This window comes from Salarias fasciatus, chromosome 9, assembly GCF_902148845.1.
Source record: "Salarias fasciatus chromosome 9, fSalaFa1.1, whole genome shotgun sequence".
NCBI lineage: Eukaryota > Metazoa > Chordata > Actinopteri > Blenniiformes > Blenniidae > Salarias > Salarias fasciatus.
Window position 1 is genome coordinate 16,921,620 of NC_043753.1, and position 27,297 is coordinate 16,948,916.

Genomic DNA, 27,297 nt, shown 5'->3' on the forward strand with positions numbered 1-27,297 from the left:
TAAATGTTTGATGAACTTGCATACACAAAGTGGACATAGCAATGCTCACATTTGGAAAAAGTTGGTTAGTTCGACTTGAGATACAACAAAACTACAGATATAAATTCCATAACTACAAAACACATATCTTATCGCTTTAATGTCACTGGCATTGACAGGAATCATAGCGTATTCGTTAAAATCCTTTCTGCCAAATCTGTTGCGACGCATTTCTATGCCATTAGCATCTTGGCTTCAGTTAAAAGTAATCCTGTAAGATTTGCATCTGCACCACTGAGATCTGATCTCAGATAATAAATTAGTCTGTTTTTGTCAGATTGGGATTGTCGTTCACAGCCGTCTCAAACTGTCGCCAAAAGTGCCGACACTGAATAACATCTCCAAGATATTTTTCAGTCTCAGGTCTGGGAAGATTTTTATTGTTACACATCTGAAACATGGGACGTCAGAGATACTTCTATGTCTTGTTTGCTTTTTTTATTTAGTCTTCCTCAGCATTTTAATTCTATTCTCAAGCTTTTTAAAATTTGTCATCAAAATGATCCATCTGTGTTTCTCCATCCACTTCCTCGTGTATTTCTTCAAATTCCACAGCAATAAATCAGTATCAATCCCTGTTTTTTTAAGTTCATCATCAATCTTTCTTGGCAGTGTCATTCGAGAGGAGTGGAGGAAGGTTTACTTCCTCTTCACACACTCAAGATCAGCCATGCTTCTTTTTTAAATTTGATTTAAAGACCAACGGAAGCTGTTATGCCACAACAGCTATTAAAGCAAAATATGGAATTTTTCTCTTTGGAGGGAAAAGAGTCCTGTATCCTTAACATAAACTCACAAATCTGAGGAAAAACAAAGAAAGGATAATTCTGGTAGAGCAAAACCTAAAATAAACATTTACACTTCTTCAGTACAGTCAGCGTACTTCATAAAGTTTTCTTTTCTTCCCATGAAGCTATAATAATGGCTTTGCTATTCATGCCTAATTAACAAATCACTGAGGACCACACAGCTCCTCCACCAAGCCAGAGATTGATTATACCCACCCTCCCAGAGGAAGCTTCTCAATGTATCTGTATGTGCAGAAAAAAGGTCAGACAATTAGTCGTCATCAGATATTTTCATTCAGCTTAACAAGGCTACAGTGAGTATATACACACACATTACTGTCTATTGTTGTTTTTCCTCCAGTGACTGGTGGCAATAGTGTCTGCCTGGGTCAATAAGAGCCACTGCCTATACACACAGACACACACACACACACACACACACACACACACACACAGTTTTGACCTCTCCGCTCCATATGAGTCAGTCAACCATACGAAGCAAACTGTAACTCTCACTGTCGGTAAACAACGGCGGCCACTGTCGCTTGAGCGGCCACCGTGCCTTCCCCTGGACCGAGCTGAAGGCCTGTCGCTGTTTCATTAGGTACCACGTGCGCACCGAGTGCAGCGCAGTAGCCAACTGAACTGAAAGTGACACAGGCTGATTTACACGGTGGTGTGAATAGTTGTGACAATGACAGATGTCATAAACGGTCCTCCGTTGTCAAGCCACATAAATTAAGACAGATTCCTTTCACAGACACAATGCTTGGTTGTACTATCTGCTTACTCCTGTTCTTCCTTATCGCCTTCGTCATCTCCTTTTGGCGCAAGAAAAACGCTTGTTTTGATTCAATCGGCTGATAATTTATTCCAAACATTTACAGAAGCAACTTGAGCTTCGGCGCTGATGTGTCTTTCTTGGTGCACACCTGCAAACTGTTGAGAAAGTGCAGGAAAGAAAAAATTAAAGTCTGAACCAGATGCTTCGATGTGGTGCTGTCAGTGGTGGAATCGTCTTAGTGCGCCGCCGTCTACGTTCTGTCTTTTGAAGTTAGACTCATACCTTTGGCCTAAGGTGGAGTCCAGATGTTGGGTTGCATGCAAAGACTTGTAAGTGAATGTACAGAAAGAAAAGAAAAAAAAAAAAAGATCTGACTTTATTCAGGAGCTTGCAAAGCTTGAGAACTTTTTCCACATAAATATATCAAAAATAAGTGTTTTTTCCCTTCACTTGACTTCAATGGAGAGTAAAAAAAAGTTTAGAAGAAAATTTTAGGCTTTTAATTTCAATCCACATCTGATCCTAAAAATACTTCGTTTGCGTGGTAACATGCTAATTTGTGTCATTTAATTATTCAAAAGTAAGTCAAAAATGTTTCCCTTACAGTTATGCAAACAGGAGCAGACAGAGAAAAGCAGGGTTTTAAGTTCAACCTCTGTGCCTGAGCACCGAGTCCCTCAGAGCATTAACCTGGGTACAAAGTGGCTCTGATATCGCAGCACGCCAGCTGAAATACTTTTTTCCAGTTTGGAGAACGTGCTTACTTATTTATAATAAATTAATTGATCCTTTCCTCATTTATTTATTTATTAGCAAACGAAGGAAAATTGCTCACCTCACAGATCAAAATCTAATCGCGCATGGGATTTCTGGTCAGACATTGTCACCAAGGTGAGGCTGTGTTCTTGCATAGCTGTGCATTAGCTGTAAAACAGTAACTAGTTTTTCTTTGGTGCCTTTCATGCCATCATCTCATGCAGGATCTCATGGTTAAAAAAAAAAACAAAAAACATCAGAGCCAGAAATGGGCACTCCTAGTCCTGCAGGGCCACAACTCTGCAGGGTTTCAGCATGTACCTGCTTGAAAAACCCCTGAAAGTGCCAAGTGGTTCATTAGCTGTTTTTTTTTGATGATGACACATTCAAAAAAAATCAAGTTTCTTGGAGCATTGAATGCATGGAGGACTTGGCCCTCTAGGACCACAGGAGACCACCTTTAGTCCAAGCCAAAAAATAGATATGAGAATTACTCAATTAATACAGTTATGCAAATTAGAACTCCCTCTGTTACTCCTCTTTGTTAAACATTTTAATTACCTTTCTGTCTCTTCATAGTTGCATAGTTTAGTTGATTAGCAGTTCTGCAAGAGGTTGCTCCTGAGGCTGCAACGGCTGTATTGACAAATGGTCTTAATTGCACCCAAAGGAATGTCAGGGCATAAGGTTAAAGCTGTCCCATTTCTGCAGCATTCTCTGCAAATCTCTCAAGACAATCCTGACTTTTTAGGATCCCTATAACGACTACCTGTCGGTCCCGGCCAGGGGAGCGCAGAAACAATACAGCTGACGGTAACTCCGGCTGCTGCTGTTCGCTTAAGCCAGGCGGACAGCGCTCTGTCCCTCTGCAGGAATGGAGCACTGAAAAGAGCTCAGACCTGATTAGCTGCTCTGATTAACACACAGGCATTGCATTTGAGACAGTGTGTAAAATTCTGTCTGGCTTGACTCATTATCAGGAGTGGTCAGTGGCAGGTCCATCAGGGCCTTCTGTCATAAAGGCTTAACACCCCCACCCCACCCCCCCCAACGACACTTGGGATTAGAACAAGCCTCGGCGCCACTACACAGACCACTTGTCCTCCCCGTTGGGGCGCTGCACCCCTAAAACCTAAACCCCCACCACCACCGCCGCCACATAACCCCTGTTAACGCGCAGGTCAGCGCATGCCCGCCATTAACCCTGCAGCTCTTGTTTGTGTAACTGAAGGTAGCTCTCAAAGTGTCCCTTCATGCAGAGGTGCCAGAAGCTATTAAAAACATCTCCCGCTCCTGATTTGCAGAATTTGATGATTAAAGACAGATGTGGCCTAAAGTATTCTATCAAACGCGAGCTATTTGTGAAAATAAATCATTGGGTTATAAAAGTTTTAGGACACAATACCTCTGCTTTTCCTGTGTCTGCTGTCTGGTTAGGCTGATTCCTGGTTAGTGCTGGGAAACAGGAAAGGACAACAACTCTTGTGTGTGTAAAGTTTAGTCAAAAACAGGAGCAAACTTCCCCTCCTCAAGACTCACTCTGGTGGTATTATTTGTCTGATCATGGTCAAGTCTTGTGCCGGGGGAGTTGTAGCATGCACACTGTTATCTCGCTGACCTTGGTTCGTGGGAGAAAGAGTGTCGATGGGAAAGGAACCCACAGAGAAAACTATGTGGGAGTCCGGACAAATGTTGCAGTGTGATAAAATTAAACAAAATGCATGAAACAGTTCCATCCTAAATTTAAATCAACTGATACCAGGCAGGCTCTATTAAAGCTAATTAGTTTTTTAAGTTTCATCCATTTTTTTTTTTTTTTTGTTGCCCTCAAAATGATTTGTTTTCATTCTCCTCTCAGGGGAGGCGCAGTAAATGCTCATAATATTTCTAAAAACAGAGTTTGTCTTTCAGCTGCTCCTTTCTGTGATCACTACCATGGATTCGTGACCCGGATGTTTGACTTGGCGCAGGTTTCACACCTTCCCGACGCAACCCTCAGACGCACTTCAGGGCAGCGAGATTCAAACTCTACAATCACAAGCTCGCTGCTCTAACCTTGAAACCGCATTCCCCCCCCCCCAACAGAAAATTTAACATGAGTCACTGTTGGGGGGCATAAAATTCATAGCTTAATCCACAAAAAGCAACATGTCACTGCTATGACAGACTGAAGGAAAAAAAGTATTTTTATTTCTTGCAGAGAAGACTCAAACACACGTGTGTTATTTCCCTAATAAACTATGACAGGCGTTCACTTTTGTGGCTACTTTTAAAGACACATACAGCTGTGAGATGTTCATCACGTGGCACTATTTAGGTGTAAAAAAAACAGCCACAAGCTTGTAAAAAGAATAGAAATAAACAACAAACTGAAGAGATTTACTTAAAAATGTGTTGCAAATGCATTCGATATAACAGTGTTATAGCGTAATGATTTAAAATACCTAATGCACTACAAAGGAAAATGTCTTTAATTAATCTCATTAATAATATTTGAATCCTACAATTAACATCTTGATCCTAAAGATTAACTTTATTGAATGTAGCTCAATTAAACAAAGCCAGAGAACCACAACACAAGCAGCTGTGGGACAAAAAAGTGTACCAGAAACCGGTTTCGCCATGGGGACCGTCACACCGCTGCGATAACCTCTGCTCTCATCAGACTATGAATTATCGCAGCTCGGAGGCGGCCGCTCCGTCTGTCTGGTGCCCAGAGCCGCAGACAGCTCCTCTAACATGGCTGCTCCGGTCTGTCGAAAAACTCCCGAGCCTGGCAAGTCACACCTCATCACACACAGACACACAGGCACAAGGAGGGGAATTCAACATGTGTGTGTTTGTGATCGGTCAAGCAGCGCTGTGTGTGCTCAGCAAGGCCCCCGGGCTGAGGAAAAACAGGGTGAGAGGATGGGTGGCGGTGGGGCCAAAGGGATGTTATCTCATCTCCCCTGGGTGGGATCCAGGTCTTTGCAGGCCTGATGAGGAGTGGAGGAAATTAAACCACTCGCTTTTGTTATGGGTTTAAGGATCACAGAGGGAGAGGAAGAAAGAAATAGAGCACTACCTTATATAAGGAGAGCTCGGTCTGTTCGTGCTCGTTTGTGTTTGTGCCGTCATTCCGGGTGGAGCGGGGTCATCCTCTTTTCAGACCAAAGCGATATTATCTTCGCAACCTCCGTTTGACCTTGATAAATCCCCGCCTTTGTAACCCAAACCTCAGGTGACACATTGCCTTTCTCACCTGTGAAGTATGCTTTACTCCTGTAGGGCTGGCATTTTACATCTGGTACAAAACATAAAAAACAACCTGTCTCTCCTTCTATATTACCCATTTCAAAAGCCACAACAACACTGTAGTGAGTAGAGAATATTCACTGTCACAACTCTTCACACATATATAACTACACAAAACCAACGACAAACACTTCAATAAACTTGTCAATGCTGTTTGGTTTAATTCTAATGTTGCATTACTCCTGACATCCTCAATTAGATTATGCCAAACACAGTATCAATATTTCCTTTTTTCAAATTACATGGCACTGTCAGGATCGTTTATCATCTTCTCGCTTGACATAATAAATTCAAGAGACATCATCAACTCAGATTTCATCCTACACATCTGAATAACATTATCAGACATTTCGCTCTGAAATCAATTTGAAAGTGTCAAGTCTTACAAACTGACAATCGGCACAGATCACTCAGCGCCCTCTGCTTATTTCACAAACAGACCCAGGATTCTCCCTCAGAAAAACATCAACCCTGATTTTTTTGTGCAGAAACACAAACAATAAGAAATCAAATTAAGGTTTCACAACTTGCTCATATGAAATATGCATAACATCGCAAAGCAGATTGCAAAAACACATTTTCACTGAGCACTTGTTGCTCTCACTGTGTAGCTATGTGAAATGCCCGCAAGCACTTTAGTCTTGTCAAATGCCTAACCCTATGGTACAGGGCAAATCCAGTAATCCTGAGCGCAATATAGGCAGTCTAACCATGGAAACACAACAACCTCCCCCCAACAAGTGCTCCAAAATCAGCCCCTAGAGGTGTTCACATTTAACTAAGCATTGCGTTCTTTAAAGTGTAGCAAATACAGACAAGTCATCATGTGTCATCAGGTTCTGCACGATCTGATCTCTGCAGGTCTCAAACTTGGATCTTTTTGAGAACTCTCAATGGAAAAAAACAAGGCAAAACATTTGAAAAATCGTCTGTTTTATCCAGAAAGCATGCCAAAGGAAAACGGGTCAAAACAGGTAAGACTTGCAATATTGTCCCCATCTCTCCTGCACAGTACACAGCATGTTGATTTGATGTAACAACGCAACAGAAAATCTGCTCCATACGTGTGGCAGACATGAAATGTGGAGGAAGGGGTGACTGTGCATCTCCGTGAATTTACGACTGGCAACCCCGAGGCGTCGATCTGACAAGAGTCGCTAATCAATCAGTCACTTCTGCTTTATTACTGTTTTTGCGGCGCTCATTAAAGTCTTGCGTAAAGTTTTGCGCGCGGGCTTCCTCGAAGTTTGCAGCACCTGACAGCGCGGCGCATTTTTAAGGAGCGCAAAGAAAAAAGAAAAAAAGAAAAAAAGACGCACTTCCCACAACAAGCGCACGAGCACTGAGTGAGACCATGCACTGACTGTTAGATTTTCCCGGTATTTCTTACCTTTTTTTCCCCTCTGATGGCGGCGCTACGATTTTACAAAGTTATTCCACTGTGCTTGTGAAAGAAAAAAAAAAAGTTGAAGGTTACTCCTGCGCGGGACTGACGTTCCACGGAGCCATGCCTCCCTCCAGCAGCGTCCAGGTCCTCGGCCCGCTCGGCAGAGCGACTCTCCTGCTCTCCTGCTCTCCCTCCCACGCGCCGCCCGCTCCGGAAGGCTGAGCCCCTCCAGCCCTGACATCACGAGTCACTATGACAACCCTGACTCCACCCCGCGCGGATCCAAACTTACCTGTCTGACTACCTCCAGCACAGAGCCTGCCCTGTTCCCCCGGCTGGTCAGCTCACGGCGGCGCGCGCTTGTTTTGATGAATAAAAAGTCAAACTGCATACTTGCATGCTTGTGCATGGTCGGTAAAAACAACAACTGATGAAAAAAAAAGAAAAGAAAAAGGATTTATTTTGAAGGGCTGACTGTCTGCAGCTCCCCTGTTGTGGCTCGCTGCCAGTCTCACCATTAGCTCAATTATTTTGGCAACAAGAGCGGCCTGCCCCTCCCTTCATCCTCCTCTGACCCGGAGCAAACAATCAGGCAATGGCCAGGTGAGCCAAACCTGCAACTTATTGCTTCCCACTGAGCTGAAACACAAGAGCATATTAGCTCTAAAAGCTCTCAGAAGAACAATGAATTACTTCAAATACAATACTGTATACGTGCCAGTCTGAAGGTATAAACAAGGCAAAATGAGGTGATCAAAAAATCATGTGCAGCCGCTTCAAATAGTTTGTTATTCATACGTCCTCCCCCTTCATTAAAGGGAGGGGGAAAAAATCACCTTTTTGTTTTACAACAGCTGTGGGAGAGAGATGTGACAAGCAGATTTATAGGATACTCTTCACATTTAACCTGCGGCAAGAAAGAGGAAGGAAACCGCTCCGCCGCTGCACCCAAGACCAAAACGGAAAATAAAAATACCTCCGCTGCCACGACCGGGAAGAGCTTTTTACATATTTGTTCATACTCGATTTTGTTGACGGATGAACTAAGATGTCCTGCTTAAAAAAAAACAAAACAAACATCACACCTGCATTATGAAGGTTTCTGCCACTTGGCAGCAGTGAAAATGAACTGTCTTCACACACAGCAAAGTGAGGCAGGGAAACATCAGTATTATTGCTCTGTCTGTCAAATACAAGATTTATTTTTCCCGAAAGTCACAATCTGTTCCTAAGGAAAATATGTTGATCAGCAAGGTGCCAAATGTGCCACCTATGGATGTGAGACTGTGAGAAACCTTTTACAACGTCAGAACCCAACAAGAGATCCAGAGCGAAGTAGCAGCTTAAACCCACTGACCTGCTCCCGCAGCCTCTCCTGGTGGCCCATGATCGCCGATGCATGATGGGGGTATTTGTGCTTCAGATGCTCCAGGAAGGCCTCCCTCTTTTTGTCCATATCCGACGGCTGCATGGCCAGGATCTCCCTGGAGCTGCGGGCCCCCCCTAACGTGTGCCTTCGGGGGACAGTGCGGCTCCCTTTGGCGTCCCCTCTCGGAGGCGGCGTCCCATTTGGGGACGCCTGTCTGCGGCTTATTTGCTCGGCGTCCTCCGGGGAGGTTACTTTCAGGTTGCTCTTGGACTGCTCTGCGGGAATAAAAGGGAGCACAGAGGCAAGAGGTTAAAGCATATGTGCTGCTCTTATGTTTTGGCATCAACAACAAGTGCACATGTGTATGTTCTTCCTCTATAGGTCACGAAGAGGACATGTCACATTAAATCAGCGGCAAACACACTGAAGGCTGAACTCCAGTTGAAATAATCTGATTTTCCACCTGTGACAAGTGAAAAAGGCAAAACGAAATAGAAATGCTTGTTTCATATTCAAAATGATGGTTATATTTTCTCCTGAGCCAACACAAAAACACACAAATATTATCTGATACACAGTTGTTCCAGTTCATTACATATTCATGCTTCTGATTATTCCTGCAATAACTCCTCAGTTTATTGTGACAAACACAATATCAGCGATGAGAAACACTGGACTGGAACAGCTGCACAGAGATCTATCTGTTCCAAAAACACTAAGGATATCGCCTTATTACAAGCATGCAAATTGAAATATTTGTAGATGATATCAAAAGCATTTGTTCACACATCAAGTGCTTTGTAGGAAAAAAAGAAGAAAAGATGATTGAGCGGGAAAGGAGAGCCGCAAGAAGTGTGATTTGAAAGATATTTTTAATACGTTTATTAATGGAGGGAATGCCAAACTGTCCATAAGCAAGGCAGTGAAATCCCAAATCTCTCCCAACAAAGGCCGAGCAGCTTGTGCAGAGATTGATGATGTGCATTTCCCGTACTGGGGTCAAGGTGAACGGCTTTTGACTGACAACAAACTTTATTCTTAACTCAGAAAATAATTACACTTCGCACGTATGTGTGATAAACAAAAAAGGAAGATGTGTTCCAGCCCCAGTCGAGAGAAGAAAGGCTGCTGAAGTGTGAAAACAAAGGGGGGGGGGGGGGGGGGGGGGGGGGGGGGGGGGGGAAGGCAATAAAGGAAGCTGATCTGCTGCCTTGTTTAGTAGACAGTAAGTTGGAGCTATAATGTGCACCTTTCAGAGGTTAATAGCAGAAAATGAATGGCCTCTGGAAGAGTTTGGCTCCACATAAGCTGATTGACAAAATTGTGAGTGAAAAGCCAGAATTATGCTGGCTGTTTGATATGGCTTTCCTTTAGTCTTTTAACTGGCTTGCAGCCATGAATGAATGATGAGCCTCTTGTTTTCATTTCAAAGACATTTCAGGACTGAAGGAAAGGTAACAACTCCAGAAGTGACAAAGCTACTATTTCTTTCCCTGGATCACCCACTACATTTACTGCCTCCCTTTTACTTGGCAGTTTTACTAATTTAGTTTTCACCTGCAAATCCTATAAAGGAGCCGAAGAGCTGCTTTGATCGGCAAAGACAAAAAGCAGGAATAATTTTGGAGGAATCCTGTGTGATGGTGCGTCACGATCGCACCCCGCTACCAGCTCCATCAGCCAAATCCCCCCCACCCTGCACAAGTTTGGGAGCAGCAGCAGCAGCGCGTCTCATGTACTTCCAGTCCTATTTTTAACTCACAAACACAGTTTCCCCCACTGCTAACCAAATTACACTCAGCAGACAAAGCACGCTCAAACCTCCAAAGGATGCGAATTCATTTGCGGGTGGCATGTCAGAAAGCTCATTACCTTCCCCAAGTGAGCGATCTTTGTCTTCATCTGCAATTTCTTCTTCCATTACAGTTTGAGAATAACGCGCGCGGCGCCGGCGAAGGACTGAGGCCGGGGGAATCGGCGAACTGCTTGCTTTGAGATTCCAGACGTACTTCACGTGCAAAAAGGGGGCTTGAGATAGGCCCTGCCCCACAGCCCCAGGATAGACTGGTGGGGATTTAGAAAGTCAACTGCATTCCAGGACGTAGAGTGACTAGACCCTGGCCCGCAGGCTAGGAGCTGCACAGCCGTCGTGGAGCAGCCACACGCTGAATGTAGATGTGAGTAAATAAATAAAGAGCAAGGAACAGATGCTAATAAAAGAAATCATCTTCTCTTAAAACTCAGACCTAAGCAGGTGTCAAACTACAATACACACACACACACACACTCATGCCTGTTCCCGATCACGACTATGTCTGGAAACTTTACTCTTGTTTAGCTTTCTGTCCCTGTTGAGGGGCCCACCAGACGCTCGCATGCATCCAAATGTGTCATAACCTACTTCTGTGCCACATCCAGACTACTCCCAGCGTACGGCAGTCAGCTAATACGCCGTCGAGTTATCTGATCAACCAGACCGAATAAGACAAGCGTCAGTCCTGCGGGCGGTGTTGTTTCCAATTATGACCCTCACAGGAGACACTGTAGTCCTGCTCTCCAGTTTATCAAAAGCAACGCGGCCCTGCTTGCCTTGACAGTGTGCAAACACTCTCTCTGCCGTTATACATGTGTGCTTAAAAGGGAAAAAAAAAAAAAAAAGGATGGGGGGGGTTATGTCTATCCGCAAGTTCATTTCCTTGCAGCTGCTGATGTAAGTGACCCTCAGTGTGCAAGAAGAAGGCACAAATTGACGTACCTTAACAGGAAAACGTGAGGGGATCAATGGCCTAGTTTGTGGGCCATGTAATTGAAACTGGTGGAGTTGGTGCATGAGCAAACACAAAGTAACAGCTGACATATAATGCCCAGCATATGGGACTAAAGCTGCCTGCATCCACTCTCTGTCTGGTTCCACCCTCTGATATGTTGAGGTGCTAAGCCTCAGGCAGAGAGGGAGAGAGAGAGAGAGAGAGAGAGAGAGAGAGAGAGAGAGAGAGAGAGAGAGAGAGAGAGAGAGAGAGAGAGAGAGAGAGCTCCATGAATTGCAGAAGAGGGGCTGCGAGCAAGTTAAGCAAAAATATCAGGTCAGAAACATACCGACAAGCCCTTAAAAACCTTAATATCAAGCATATAATCACTGAAAAGCTATTTGTTTTACTTCAGGCTATCTTTAGAATGAGTCAGAGGAACTTGAAAGTTTTTCTTAGTTATGACGCAAGAATATATGTATGTGATGAAAATGTCTGTATTTCTGCAAAACCAAACAATTACTAATAAAAATGACCACAATGTCAACATAAAGCCCACTTGAATGATACCTTCTGGTGCAAAATACAGTAAAATGCACAAAAAACTCCTCTTATAGCAGCTGCATTATGTGTGTTTTAATAAAGTCACCCTGGCAGTAACTTTGAATTTATGCTAGTTCGCATTCTCACAAGAAGGTAACTGTCTTTCACTGCAGCATCCCTGACGTCTCTGCTCGGGTTTCAGTGTTGTGTGATGTCCGCAACTCTTAAAAAATTTGTTTAAAATACACCAAACAGTGTTTCTTTTGAAATATGAAAAATTATCTTGGTGGTTTTGGCAGGGCCAAGTTTAGGATTGGCCAGTCCAAAAAAACAGCAGAAACTCTCCATGTGCAAAGGTTTCTTCTGGCTATAAAGGGAGTTTTTCCTTTTCACCATTGTATTTGTTTGTACAAGTGAAATTGCTGAAATAAACGTGCCTTGTTTCAGATGGTGCAGTTCTGTGAAGGAATCAGGAGTCAAACGCGGCTACAACCGGACTGTGTTTATGTGTCAAAATTCTTCAGCCTGCAGAAGAACGACACATGCATCATCCCGACCAACCACCAGGTCAGCGCAACACGTAATTAAAGCAGCTGCTTCCCAACCAACAATTACATCCTTGGGTCTGCATACAACCTGCCCTGCTGTACTTTTTCCTGTCAGCATTCCGGGTCCCCCCCCAAAATGACCTCCTTCCCCTGCCGTACCTCGGGGGATCTGCCGGCGAATTGTGTCTCGCTTCAGTGGCCCAAGAATGTCATTCTTTCTTTCACAGCTGCCAGCGTTGAGTAAATGATGGCCCTCTCAGCTGAAAGACAACGTGGAGCGCTTGACCGTGAACGCCGGGTCCTTGCGAGCGGCGGGGCTTCCTGCTGTTTTGCAGTTACATTCTCGCTATCGCTTATTTATGGAGGAATGTATCCCAGTGCTCACTCTCCCACTCTCCCCTACTATTACTGTCTCATAACTATGCAGTTACATACAAAGCCCTGTTGTGCGCAATAAAAGCAGGGCTCACATAGCACTACCCTGAAGCCACGAATAGTGATACGCATCACAGTGTTGGTCCACTGCTGAGTGCCTGGCAGTATTTTTAGTGTGTATAAGTTGTCAGCGGTGGACCATCAACTCATCTATGCAAGTGGAATGAAGCACGTAGCGGATGTTATTTATATATGATTAGAATAAAACAAGCCTCTTATCCTCTGACAATATCATTTTCAACAAGTTGCAGGCCGACATTCCTGTTTGAAATAAATAAAAGCCTCTTTTAATATCTCTGGCCATGATTGTAGAAAGAGTCTTAGTTTTGATAAGCTATTTTTAAAGATGTTTGTTCTCCCAATAGGATAAAGCTTAACAACAGTGGTGCTTTTTTAAAATGCCACAAGCAGGTGAAATGTGTTTCAATAACTTCCAGATGAGTTGGTTCGATTTTTTTTATGTAGCCTTCATTTTTGCAAAAAAAAAAAAAAAAAGACTTTTATTACATGTTATTTTGGGGCATGCTGGCTGGTGCAGGGGTCCAAAACCCTTCCGGCAAAAATATTTGTCTAGAGCTGCAAAAACATTTAACCTGCAAAATGAACATAATGCAGTTTAAAAACTTGCAGACTTTCATGATCATCTTACCAAAAATGCAGGGTTACGTAATGTTTAGTGCTCCTGTAGCGACAAAATCCCCAGTTTGAGTGCGACTGAGGACTTTTCTGTGTTTGCATGTTCTCCTTGGCATGAGTTGTTTTTTCCTAAATACACTGATTTCCTTCCACTGTCCAAAAACATCCTTTACTGGATAAAGAATGAATGTAATTACAGTAACTATAGGTGAAATAAAGGGAACCACGACGGAGAGGGTGAAGAGACGCACACAGCTGCAGAGAATGCAGATCCTTGAGGTAATGCTTTGCTGCATTTATGGTTTTTGATAAAAGAAGTTAAATTTACTCAATTACTCACATGTTGTCAACTGACACCTCACTCTCTTGGAGGACTTGTTCATCAGATGAGATCACCATGACGACACAAGCTGCTGCAGTTTTCCTGACCTGGCAGACTCTCACTGGTGTAGTGAAGTGGGAGCTTTCATTCACTGTTGATTTTGTCTCGGAGCCACTTGACTCACTCTCTGAGCTTTTACCACCTCTGCTCCACACGTTTTGCATCTAGTTATCAGGCATGACCTGCGCCCATCATAATTAGGAGACCGGGCATGGACGGAAATAATTAAACTCCCTCCTGATGACTCCTAATGATTTGGCGCTGTCATTACAGGCCGGTGCTAAAAACAAACATGGTTTTCCTCACCATCTTGAAAAAGCTTCTAGCAGGCTGCGGACGTACTGAAATGAATCCATTCAAAACAACTTTTTCTGAGATCATGAGGGATTTTAAGATCCTTACAATGACAGATTGCAAAAACAATGGACATTCTCTCCCATCAACAACAGTCAGGGCTCCACACTGACACCGCCATGCTGCACTGGAGGTGATCAGCTCACAGTCTGCAGGAAAAAAAAAAAAAAAAGAAAAACAGAAAGCAAACACAAAGCCGCTTTTCACAGTGAAATCTCACTGATTGCTGATCTGATAGATAGAGTGTTTTAGCGGATGTGAGCAACAACAACGTGCTTTCGCAATGCGGCTCGGCCACATTTTTCAAACTGAGCCAAACAGACGTTCACGCACTCTCAGGGAATATTCGGTTTCCCATCTGAGGATCTGCTCCGCGTATTTGAAGCAGGACAAATGTAGTTTACAGTCATGTCAACAATTTCACACACACAAAAAAATAGAGAAATGTTTTACATATTAAATATTTTACCTTGACACAGAGAAAAGGAAAAAATAGTTCAGAGTAATTTGAAAGAAGGAATTTTATATCTCTCTTAGCCAATAGCTGACATAGAAAAAAGTCCACTTACAAAGCCAACCAATCAGAGAGGCGTTTATAAATAAGGCGATCATTTAGGTTTCGGTTTTTCCCTGTAGTAGGTCACAGAAACAGGAGACTCTGTTTTGATTTGAGAGGCTGATTGTGTCAGTTTCAGGTCAGCATGTCACAATGTGCTGAGAGAACAACAGGCTGTTATGATTTTCTTTCACTGTTTCAGAGCAGCGTTTGCTTTAACGATTTCAATATGGGCTTGAGCTTAAAGATAATCTAAGAATTCTCATAGTTGCCTGATGTTTACAGATTTATCATATTACTCCTTGGAGTGGAACACCGTCTGGGCCCGTGCTTTGCCGGAGCCTGTGTTTATGTGACCTGTTGATTCTGGAGCGGAGCCCACAGTGCCACTGTGCACTGTGAGAGCGCTCACCCAGAGCTGTGAGGTGCACTCAGGACACAGCCACTGTCACATTGTTCACAGCAGAAAACACGTATCAGGATTTTCCCACAAATCTCCTCTGTGGCTATCCTTACCATTAAAATATTCAACTTTCCACTCCATCATGAATAAAATCAACACCCCATATGAATTATGCATATGAAGCTGCCAAATGAAATCCAATAATTGGATTTATAAAAAGCCACAGAGGTTTGATATGTCAGATTCTCCAGAAGTTTGTAACATAACTCTTAGGAATTTTCAGCAATTCTTCACCTTGTCGTTTTGCATTTTCTTTGCAATTGTCATCTTTAAGTTTGTTTGTTTTTTTTTCCCACATGGTCTCTCATCTCTCCCTCGCTTAATGAGGCATCTCCCCGCCGTCACGCAGCCGCCGATGACCAACCAGCCCCCATCTAGTCAGCAAAGACCGCCGCGACTCCTGCCTCAGCGCAAACTCACGGATGCTCAAAACTCGTGTGGTGATTTCAATCCACTTTTCAATTATTATAGATGTATAAACTATATGGGAGTGTGTGTGTTTTCATAGGAATGTCCAGGCCCTCCATTCAACTGAGGCCATACAAACAGAAAGGGCTGCCAACCTGACAGGCACCCAGCCAAAAGATATGAGTTACAGACACGCAGTGGAGTGTGTGTACGAGTGTGTATGTGGGTGTCAGCGCTGGGAATAGCAGCAGTGGTGGGGTGACTGAATGCGATATCAAAACAAGTGAAGCGCGAGCAGAGACTTTGACAGTTTAACATTGCAAAATAAAGGTTAAATACACATTTATCTCACTAGCGATGCCTGGTACACTCAGCTGAGACATTTTACTGTAGCTGGACTCAATGAAGCAAAGCAAATTGATTTTACTGCTTATTGCCTCCAAGTGGAATATCTCATTCTGAGTAGGGGAAGACTAGTGGATCTTTAACTGTGGTGCAAAGTTAATACACTTCCTACTGAATGGATGACGATTTCAGTAAAGTTTAACTCCGGCTCAGCGAAGCCTATAAATAAGGCTGTTCAACATTCCTTGTAAAAATAAATAATACTGCAGACGTGAGTAACATCGCCAGCAACATGCTTTCGGATTAGCCGTTTTGTTCTCTTCCTCATCTGTCTCTCTCTCTCGCATTGTTCGGCTAACAAAGCAAACATGTTGAGGGTAGGTGAGAGACGATCCACCGGCAGAGCGGCCCTGTTACTTCCTTCCTTCGCTGCCAGAAGACAACTCAAACAAACAGCTTTGTTTATTGGCTGGCTTCATCCGTCAGCACAGACAGCGCCTGGCTGATACCCCTCCCTGACACACATCAGCACCCGATCAATCCAAGGCAACAAAGCAATTATTGCCTCCTCTCCGGCAAACACACTGATGCCTCTTTTGAGACACTCTGCTTTATGTCCACACCAGGGGGTGCTGTTGAACACGCTGCAGGCATGGTCTTAAAGCGCATCTGAGCATGTGACAGAGAAAGGAAGGAGATCGTGTGCTTGTGCGTCTTATCCACACGGAAATATGTCCTCCAATATTCCTTCTGTCATTTATTAACTAAGACACTAAGTGCTGCTTAATGAACTGGTGTGTATGTGTGCGTGTGTGTGTGTGTTTGTGTGCCTGTGTGTGATCATAAGCGTGCGTGTGCATGTGTTTGCCGGCGAACCCCAGCAGTGTGTACACTTCATTAAGCTGCGGCCAGAGAAGGTATAAGTCAACCTCGCCAGCGGCTCAGATGTCTGCCGGTTTCCTGTGACAACAGTCTCTGGGCCAACAGTGAAGCCGGTGGCTTCCTGAGGGGGAGGGACGAGGAGGGGGGGGGGGGCTGGGAACAGCTGCGACTGGAAGGAGGACATCCACGCAGGAGCCAGAGAGGCTACCTTTTCTCCCCCCGCTGAAGAAATCTTGGCCTTTGTGGAGTTCCCGTCTGAACGTTTCTCTCCACTGCGCTCGAACATATTTCACTCCAGTTAGTTTAATTGCAGCAGAACCTCGGTGTGAGTGTTAAACACACAACCAAGTGTGACTAAGGCTGCAGGTAGTGCAGATTTGATATCTAAATTTTCATTCCAGGTTTGTACCTTTACCCTGGCCAGTGATTCGTACGGCCAAACTGATAAAAAGGATAGAAATGTTAGAATCACGCATTGGGAGCAGAGCGCCACTTGTTATGAAACAACACAATCCTAACAAAGTAATCAAAACCCTCATGTGGCTCCAAAATTGAATTTTTAACAAAAACTCAATTAGACCGTCTGCGTCGACTTCACTAGTTATTGGTTTTCTTTCTTTTTAGAAAAACCGATCCAACAGGACTTAATCAAAAATCTACTTTGCCGGTTATCTCCTGAAGAGGAGCAGCGTCTCTCTGCTGAACCTTCTGGCTATGTGATGATAACTTCCCCGTAAACATCAGATCAGCCGACCAAGTACTGCAAACTGCAAAACTTTGTCCAGGTATTGCTGGAAGAACTCTTATTAAAGATTTAAGACCGGTGTAAGAAGGTGCGCACACACAAACACACACACGCACGGTATGGATACTCTAAACTGAGCATCAAGTTTAACTTTTGCCTTTAATTGGAGCCGGACAGATATTAATACAGACGAAGAGGCACCAGCCAAATCAGAGCAAAGTCATGAGTGAATTAAAGTGACTTTCCTCCACATTGCTGTAAGTTAACTATGCATCCAGCGTGGACATGACTTCCATATGAATATGTCTTTCAATATGCCAGCTCCCTCACAAGTTTATTAAAAAGTAATTGCACTGCAATTGACTCTCTTCATAGTGATAAGCAGCTTAGGAGCCGAGCTCCGCCAGCCAGTCAATCATGTGTTCTTCACTTTATCCTCTGCGCTGAGGATCGGCTCCTCTCCATTCTTTTCTGCTCGCCACCGTGGCATAAGCAGGGTTAACTTAAAGGTGATAACTAGCCAACAACTCAAGAGCAAACTGTGAGAAAAACAGAGAGAAAAAAAAGTAGATTAAAAGAACTTTAGTGTTTCTCATGTTTCTCTGTTGTTTCAGCTCAATAGACAAAGCCAAGCACTGACATCTGTATGCAGCGGAGACGATGAAGCCGAGTGGCTGCGTGACGTCCTCCTCTGGAGAGGTGAGTGCTGCTGGAGCTGATAAGTGCGGCAGGTGGCGGCGGGATATGAAATCCGTGGAGGGGCAGCCACTCTGAGATCCTGAGAACACTGGGGCTTCTGTCCCTGTCTTTATCTGTGAAAACTGCTGTGTGCCGGCCATGTGTTGTGTGTTTATGCCTGCGTGCTCCACTCTTCACACATGTGTGTGGCCTAAACCAAAGCCGAAAGCGCCATGAGGAGGTGAGTGTGTGGTCTGGCTTGGTCGCACCAGTTTAAGGTGAAAGAAGGGAATCTGTTCACACGCAAGAGTACATAAACTGTAATGTTGACAGATTTAATTATTTCATTAATTTAAAGAGGATATTTATTTATTGGATCACACAAAGAAAGATGATTAGCAGTATTCAGAAGGATAAAAACAACTTTAACAGTCTCTAATGTAAGTGGTTGCAGCAAAGAAAATACTGCAGCTTTCCCACAGCAGATGAGATAAACTGGTTTCCTGCTAAGTTTAATAGTTTTACCAAAAACAGGCCATAATGCCCAAACAGAGACCAGGCGATGGGAGTATTCATGGGAGAGAAGTCTCTCAACGTGACTGATTTTACCTCATAAAATGCCTACTTTCATGCTGCCTCCCAGTGTCACTCTGCTATAATCAGATTTCCAACAGTGGAAGGAATTTGTGTCTGAAATCTAATTTGTCACTCACTTTATTGTTAATAATGGTTAATGATTATATAATAAGTTTGGTGTTGCTCTTAGTGATAAATCCATCTTATTCAGTGGTTGTTATAGGTGTTTATATAACTTATGTTGGTTTCAAAAGCAATGAGCTTCAGTGTTTTTAACTCTCGCTGTCCACAGTGTTTCCAGGCAAATTTGCAGTTTTCAGAGAAGCTTCAAACTAAATCAGAATTGGGCAACTTGGAAGATTACGAGAGCCTTAAAAATGTCTCACACAAATGTTTTACACGTATTACACAGCACGTGTACTACAAGGATATATAGGATTTATGGCTGGTAAATTAGATGCAGAAGAGGCAGGGATTAGAGTGAACTGGAGGCAGATGATCCACTGTGACACCGAGAAGTGCGGAAGAAGTTATGGAAACTTTTTTTTTTTTCCGTGCAATATTAGGTTGAAATGTTTTTAAAATGACTTTCATCTCGTTCTGGAATGGCTCGTGGGCTGATAACGATGCGGATGGGAGCTGCAGGTCGCCCATGACTGGATTAGACGTTCCAAACAACAGCGTGCGTTTAGTCTATCGATAAAGCAGAGCGTCTCGAGGCATAAGAGAGAAATGCTGATCGCTTTAAAGGCACTGCCCGAAAGGGAATCTTTGACTATATTTGAACCACCTGAAATGGATATTTGGCCTTGTATGATCTGTACCAATAGCTGCAAGCAGAAGTCGATACCTTCGGACAGGCTGAAAGGCTAAGACTTTTATGGCTGCAAATACATGCGGTCGTGACTGAAACAGGGTTTGATATAAATTATTTTTAACGCAAGTCTAAAAATAACCTGAGGGGAAACGCACAAGGCACAAAGGCTCCGTGATTCGAGAGGAGGAAAATACATTTTCGGAGGACTTACTATTTCAGCCCAAGGAACTAGCCGGAGTGAAGTCGTCTGATTGGTTATTAATGACTTCATCCCCAGGGCTGGCCCCCCCTCCCCCTCCCCCTCCCCCTCCCCTCCCCTCCCCTCCCCTCCCCGGCCCATCCATGGCATCAGTGCACAAGCATCTCAGTGATGTAATGCAGGGAGGGCCATAACAAACCTTCCAGAAGCACCCCGTTTCTCTTTTCCTGCCTGGATCTCCTTTCTCGTCTCATTTCCATTCCTCCTTCCCTTTTCCATTGTTTCACCGTCGCTCTCTCAGCTCATCAGCTGTATCCAGATGAGATCTCGTCCCCGCCTGTTTATCGGCGCCAAAATACAGAGATTTACAGCTGAGCCCAGCGCTAGTGAGGGCTTTTCATCCACGACTGAAAAGATGAGAAGAAATGAGTGAAGTAGTTACACTTCCTAATCCTGTCTGTGTCCTGCAGCTTTAATTAAAATATGGATCAGAGCTCACACTCCCCCCCCCCCCACTGGGTGTGATTAAAAGATGTGGTCGGCATTACGTCATTAAATTCGGTGTCTACTCTGGATGAAGTACAAAGTACATTTCTGTTCACCTTCACACATATATGCAAACGCTGGAAACTCTCATGTCACTCGAGGTGGCGCTGACGCGCATGCAAATGTGAGCCGGACATCCGAGCGTTAATTCAGTTTGTTCCCATTTGATTTACTCGGACTATTTCATCTTTTTTGGCAAGTCCTCTGCATCTGTTTTTTAATCACAATTTTAGAGAGTGTGTTATGCGTGCTGGGCAAACCTCCAAAGCTCAAGCGGATTAGTGAGGGGACTCTACCCTGATCAAAGCAGCGCAGAATCCAGCTTACTGGGACACACTGTGTAACACATAACCCCCATGGAAATGATACTGTACAAGCTGCAAACCCACAGACCACCAACTGCAATGCAGTACACTTCTCAAAGTGAAGTTTTTTTTTTTTTTTTTGCACACCATTCCTTTCACTTAAACAGATTCTGGTCTGAGCAACAACGGGGGGGAAAAAAAAGGAAAAAGAAAAACTCTCCACTGATGCCGGGAAGTAACACTTAAACTAAGGACTGTCATTCAGTGTGAAGTATGCAGCTGTCAGCTGCTTCCTTAGAAATTTTAATGGTTAACAGTTCAATCAGAACGGACTGGAGATCTGTCGCTGGTGATATGGCTAGATGTGAAACTACATTTACAGCCAAATTACGGCAAAGCCTCAAACATCAACACTCACTGAACAAACACCAGATAATCATGTTGCACCTAAAAGATTAACAATAAATGTTTAATTAACATTTGTAATTATATCTGACACTCCAGTCTTCTCAGTTATGATTATAAACCATGTGTTCACAGACCCATGTATGCTCTTCTTCTCATAAACCACAAAGCAGAAAATCATAGTCGCACATTTCTGACACAGTTATTGTCTCTAATTTGAGTCCAGTGATACCAAGCAAGACATGCATTATGCATGCACTCCCAGCAAATTCAGATGGAGATAGTTACTGTAATTAAGTCGTTCTTCGGTTCCAGAGAGAGTCCTCAATCAAGCTGTCTGAGCTGTGCTGAGAGAGACCAAATGGGATGTGTCTAATAATAAAAGCTCTCCTTCACCATAGCTGGGATCTGTCAGGCTGAGGAGACTCTTAAAGACTTCAGGATAAATTCACAAAAAGCTTAAGCTGGCAATAAAAGGAAATTACAACTTAACATGTGAACATGCCTTGTAAGGCACTTTCATGCTTTCAGAGGACTTGTGCATGATTGGCAATCCACCGGTTGGACAGGCAAGGCGCCACATTTCCCTGTGCATGCAGACACATGCAGATAGCCGATACCGTGGCCCCCTCCTTTCCCCTGGCTTCATTATGCATGTAGTGAGATGGTTATTTTGCGATGCCTCCGTGGCTAACCACTGCCATTCACCACCTAATAGCTTTAGCATGTGCATAGCAGCCCAACGGCTCCAGCGGTCTCAGATCTGGGCGAATTGAAATGAGGCATTGTTGTGCTGCTGCCGGGGAGGATAAACAGGGAAGGAGAACCCGACAGGAAGGAAACTTTGAAACCGAGTGCCAAGAAAAGGTGATAAATGCCACGAGCGACAGAACCGTGCGAGTCGGAGTACACGTGCGTTAAGAGGCTGTTTCCCCTCTTCCCGCCATCATTAAACCAATGGAAACGCTTCTAGGAATGTTCTGCGTCCTTGGACTTACGTGGAAAAAAAGCGGAGACCTAGAATGGAAAATCCACGAAAACCGAGCGCGAGCTGGAATCCCTCATAGATTTGCAGTGGAATGTAATGATAGGCTGGTAAACCTTATGAGTGCCCTATAATATAGATGCTATCTGTAAAGATGAGCTTTAGAAAACAGTCACTCAAGTCCCCCTTTAAATCAAAAAGTGGAGCCTTCTCACAAAGATACAATGGGAAAAAATATCCAAAGTTCAGTTGTAATTTTAAACAATAACAAATAAAATTCAAACATTTTCACATTTAGGAAAAATTTTGCTTTTATTGTTGCAATTATGGCCAAGAAAGTTTCTGAGGGCGCGTGAAGCTGGAAGGTAAAATACTTCATCAAACACTGGAAATGTCAGGTTTTACAAGAGGGCTTTCATGACTCTGAAGGGAGTCTGAGCTGGACGGCTGGCACGACCCGAGCCGAGGTGTGGAGGTACTGAAAATGTTCTCATTTAAAGGGACGACGGTGTACCATGGAATCCTGCATCTGAAGATATTTTCTTGCTAAATACAGGCTGTGTGTCTAGTCAGCATGAATTATAAACCACTTTCGTTCTGTAAAGTGTCCTGTAACAAAAACAACTCTACTATATAAGGTTAAAAACATCAAGCTTCCCTTCACACTGTTTCAAGAGTAAAAGATGAGCTATCACCAAGATTAAGATAATGAATGGTTTGTAGTCTTTTTCTCGAAACCTAAGTGTGTTGAGACAATCGACACCGTTAATCTCTGAGTTATGCTAACATAGTTAAAATAGCCCCAAACACCATTATTCCACCCTGCCACCAAATGCCGTGCCAAACTGTCCTCAATTTCAAAGTGGATTTCTGGTTATGAAGTGTCACACTTGGGTAATCCTTCTCCAACTCAAAAGTCCTCAGAGTAAAGGGACCTGACGCTGTGCCTCCACGTAGCGAAAATAGCAACTCTCACTTTATACGTTCCTGTCATTTTGTTCAGCCTGGCCCTAAAGGGTTTTCATTCGATACTCTATATTAAACTGCTCTGCTGGGCCTCGTTCCACTGTTTACATGGTCCCGTCTATTTATCAGTCCGGGCAGGAAGGAGTTCTCCAAACAGACCATGTGGAGATACAGGACAGGTTTCCTCAAAAACTACAGAGTTAGCCACCCAGAATACCTCAGCTCCACAAAAAACATCCTGTGCGTTGCAGATTTCAGAGAACATTTTCAGGAATGGGAGTTTTGTCATCTTGTCCGATTCTAAATGAGAGTGTGCTGGGTCTGTCAGGTGGAGGGGTAATTATGAAATCAGGCTATGATAATGAGTCATTAGCGAGGAGTCAGTTTGGTCAATAGAAGAAAAAAGAAAAAGCCAACATCCGCAGGGTGACGGAAAGGCAGAGTCCCATCCATATTTATTGGGATTAGGCAGCTTTAGGATTCATTCGGGCTTCATTTTAATGCTTTAATAAGACCGAAAAACCTCAAGTGCTTCAAAAACATTTAAAAATGAGAATAATTTACATCAGGTCTGACACATAAGGGCATCTGTAGGTTGTCAATTAGAGGCAAACTAAAGTCATCTTTATGATTTTCCTTTTTTTTTTAAATTCTTCTGACATTAACTATGTGCAATTTTGCCTTAAGGTTATTTCACAATGCAGACGATGATGGACAAAAAACATACAGCTTCTGTTCATGTGTGAACGTCCGTCACTGGGCAAAAACAGCCCCGGGATGTTCCTGTCTGTTGTGGGAGGAAGAGTGTCAAACCAAATGCTTAACCGAGTAGATGGATGGGAGAGGCGGAGGTGTTTACACTGAGAGAAAAGAGCTTGGGAGGCTAACAGCGACTGTCAGCAGCATTGTCTGCTTCAGTCTCTCCCACCTCTGTCTGAGCCTGCTGGTTCTCCTCCGTCTCAGAGGAGATGGTCGAACAGGATGGCTTCATGGAGGAGGTGGAGTCAATCCAGTATGTGAAGCTGATGAATGTCTGTGGGGAGTCAGCAGGAATATATATATAGAGATGTTTAATGCTAAATGGAGTGGATGGTTTCCAGAATAAACATTTGAGACCATTTACTTAATGTTTTGAAGTGATCCTCCTGCTATGGACCCACTCATTTGACTCAGCATGCTCTCTGCATGCAGGCCTACATAAAAAAACTAATTTCACGTCTTGGCAAATTCTCCCTTTGCTCCACCCAACATCACGACAGGAAGCATGATTTTCCTCTGTGTGTGTGTGATCCTTGTCAGCCTACAGCGATGACTGCAAGCAAACACTTCTACCATCACCCAAACTGAGAGACAGGGAACATATTTGCCCAAACACTCACGCTTTTCAGCACAGCCCTCATAAGTTTTTTTTTTTTTTTTAAAGCCATGAGTTTGTGGTGAGTTTTAGATTTCTTCTCGTGCGTCTGAAAAACCTTCAGTTCAAAACAGGCTGATTATGAGTCTTCAATAGAAAGAACACTGGCATAGAAGAAAAAAAAACCCTAAGATTGACACTAATGAAGCATTATTAGTTGAACCACAAATTATTTCACTATTAAATAATTTGCTGCTGCTTTGTCACATTTCTCCTTACAAACCATGGAAACGTTGCCATTAGCAGCTGACAGAAAGTCATTTCTCCTGCATCCAAGACGAATGAACAAAATCCACATGTACAATAAAAAAATAAGGTCCTCTAGCCTTTTGAAGCGTGGTAGGACATCGCAGTGCACTCACAGGAACGACATGCAAACCCGATATAGAAAAGACCCCATACCTGGATTTAAATACAGGATAATCTCATTGTTCAGCCAGAGTGAAAAACACTATATCACAAAACGCCTCCCACCTACATTGGAAAATTGAAATATTTGCGAAAGCCCCTTTACACTCACATGGTGGTCAGTCTAGAACAAGTCCAGGTCAAACAGTGCGGGAGATTTAAGTTGTTTTGGCCATGGCTGCAGATTCTGGTTTAAGTGGCTGAAATGATGCAGATTCTTCATAAAGATTGAGATTTTTTCATTCACACATAACCGGAACAAAATTTGCTTTGGGCAGAGTCTCAAAGACTGAACAAAATTGTCTCATGCTGCGGAAATAACAGAAAACTGATACAGAGAAAAAATAAAGATTTTTTTTTTTTTTAACGGAACACCAAAAAATATGCTATTACCACGGCTGGGGTCAAAAAATCTACACATTTACTTTTAAAGACATTTGATCAAAAAAACTTACTGGATATTTCCCAGTGTGCTTAGCAACAAGACATTGCTCAAAAGACACTCGCCATTTCACTTAGGAAAAATACACATAGTTTTAAAACCACTGCAGCTATTTTGCTGTTGAAAATTATATATCAACAAAGCCATCTTAGATTGATTTTTTTGTTGTGTTTCCATTTGAAATATATACTCTCTCTCTCTCTTTCTCTCATTCCTTCTTTTTTTTTACCAATAATTTGAGGTTCTCCCTGTGGATGTGGCTGATCATGTCAGTAAATCAACCACCAATAGGGGCTGAAATGAAGGCTCTGTAATGAGGTCTGATCAAACCTTGGAGCTCAATGAGACGTGGCACGAGTTGGCTGAGGGCCTAGTGAGGGATGACAGTGTGGACAGTTCGCTGAAGAAACACCTGGCCAGGTCCCCGCTCGCATCTCTGGCCCCCTCCCTCCCTCCCTCCCGCCCCCGCCGGCCTCAGCGCCGCTCGGCCTCGTGCCACTGGCCCAGGTGTGTTTCCAGCCAGCTCAGTGTCCCGTAGCAGTCATCAAGCTCTCAAGCCCGAGATTAGCATCAGCTAAATACATCCAGTGCACACTGGTGCTTGATCTCCTGCACCCATTCAGACATGATGTGTTATGTCTGGACACTGTTACAACAACCAGGTGATCAAACGGACGTGTTTTTGTCTTGAAGTTTTCCAACGATAATGGGCAAATAGAGGCCTACGTTCAGGGGCTACTGTGTGCTTTCGCTAGTAAAAACACTGGTAAAACGACTCTGCCTCATATGCTAGCACTTAGACAAATAGCTTGGCTGAGTTAAACTGGCAGCCGAAGTGCTGCCTTACAGTTAATAACGGTTTCCTCTGGTCTTGTGAGAAACTGACAAGTCGCTACATCAGCAAAGCGCAAACGGCATTGGTGAGAGAAAGTCTTAACGCTGTCAAAGTGTCCAAACAAGTGATGAAGGATGGGGTTTGGGGGCTGTGGAAAGGGTGCTGGGATGCAGGATCATTTGTCTTGTTGACGAGGCCCTCCTCTCCGACCTGTTTACCTTCGCTCTCTGCGGAAGACTGAGGTTGATATACTCATCGCTGGAAAAGGCACAGCAAATCACACCCATCGCTGAACCTCCGAGTGGTAAAGGGAAGGGCTAGAGGGAAACTTTAGGGACGAATTTTTCTCAGAGAAACTGGTGGAAAAGAAATTCCATTTTACAAGTGACAGTGACGTTTTTCTATAACATAACCTGGATTTTGATCATTTATGTAAATTTTGATTAGTTTACAATGGTAATATATACACACAAAAAGGACAAGGATGACATTAAAAGAGATTCATGTGGAACACATGAATAACTGTGAAATGAACTTTGATTTTTCCATTTGTTTGAGCTGTGACAGACCAGATGCAAATCTACTCAGCGGCGGAAAAAGTTAATGCCACTCCAGCCATACTGGAGAGCCCCAGACAGGAAAATAGACTTGTTAGGCCAATAAAGTACCTTGAATTCAACTTTACTTGCAGAGTACAACAAACAAAGAATAAAATAAAAAGGCCTAATGGATCTATGAAGTATGAGCGACTGAAACTCTGACGTCTGCCGCTGACATTGATGTTCACTTTGAAATGAAGAATGCAGCATCAACCCGGTGGGAAAATGTAGGAATCTGTTTGATCCAGAGACCAAACAGCACCATACAAGGCCAAATCTCCGGCAAATCTCAACCACAAAGCCACTTTGATTATACAGAAGTAAGACTTCTGTCATCTTAAAAGGCAGATGAGACGGCAGTGATGAAGAAAAGTCCCGTTCTCGGTGAGCAAAGTTGAAGCTTCAAAATGAAAGTAAAAAATAGTTGCAGAGGAGGTTAGAGTACTGAGTGAAAGTGACCGTGCTGTTTTCAAGTTCACCCTCTCACGGTCTGACCCTCAACACTCTTCTTCCCCATCAGCTTAATTAGACACAGCCACATACACATTAGATGGTCCTCTCTTTCTTTTTTCCCCCTCTTTTTGCTTCACACACTGAATGGCTGGCTGTAGTTCAAGGCACCACAGAAAAAAAAAAAAAAAAGCATTGCAAAAACAAG

General features: G+C 43.5%; 1 protein-coding gene across 2 annotated transcripts in view; it reads right to left on the reverse strand.

Moving 5' to 3' along the window:
• Positions 1 to 27,297, reverse strand: part of kiaa1217 (KIAA1217 ortholog) — an 83,433-nt gene that overhangs the window by 33,698 nt on the left and 22,438 nt on the right. Inside the window, exon 3 of one of the 2 annotated variants that reach the window (XM_030099700.1) lies at positions 8,409 to 8,695. In XM_030099700.1, the coding sequence (XP_029955560.1) occupies positions 8,409 to 8,695 (287 nt within the window). Of the gene's footprint in view, positions 1 to 7,054; positions 7,186 to 8,408; positions 8,696 to 27,297 lie in introns of those variants that run through there. The other variant, XM_030099702.1, reaches the window with a different exon arrangement.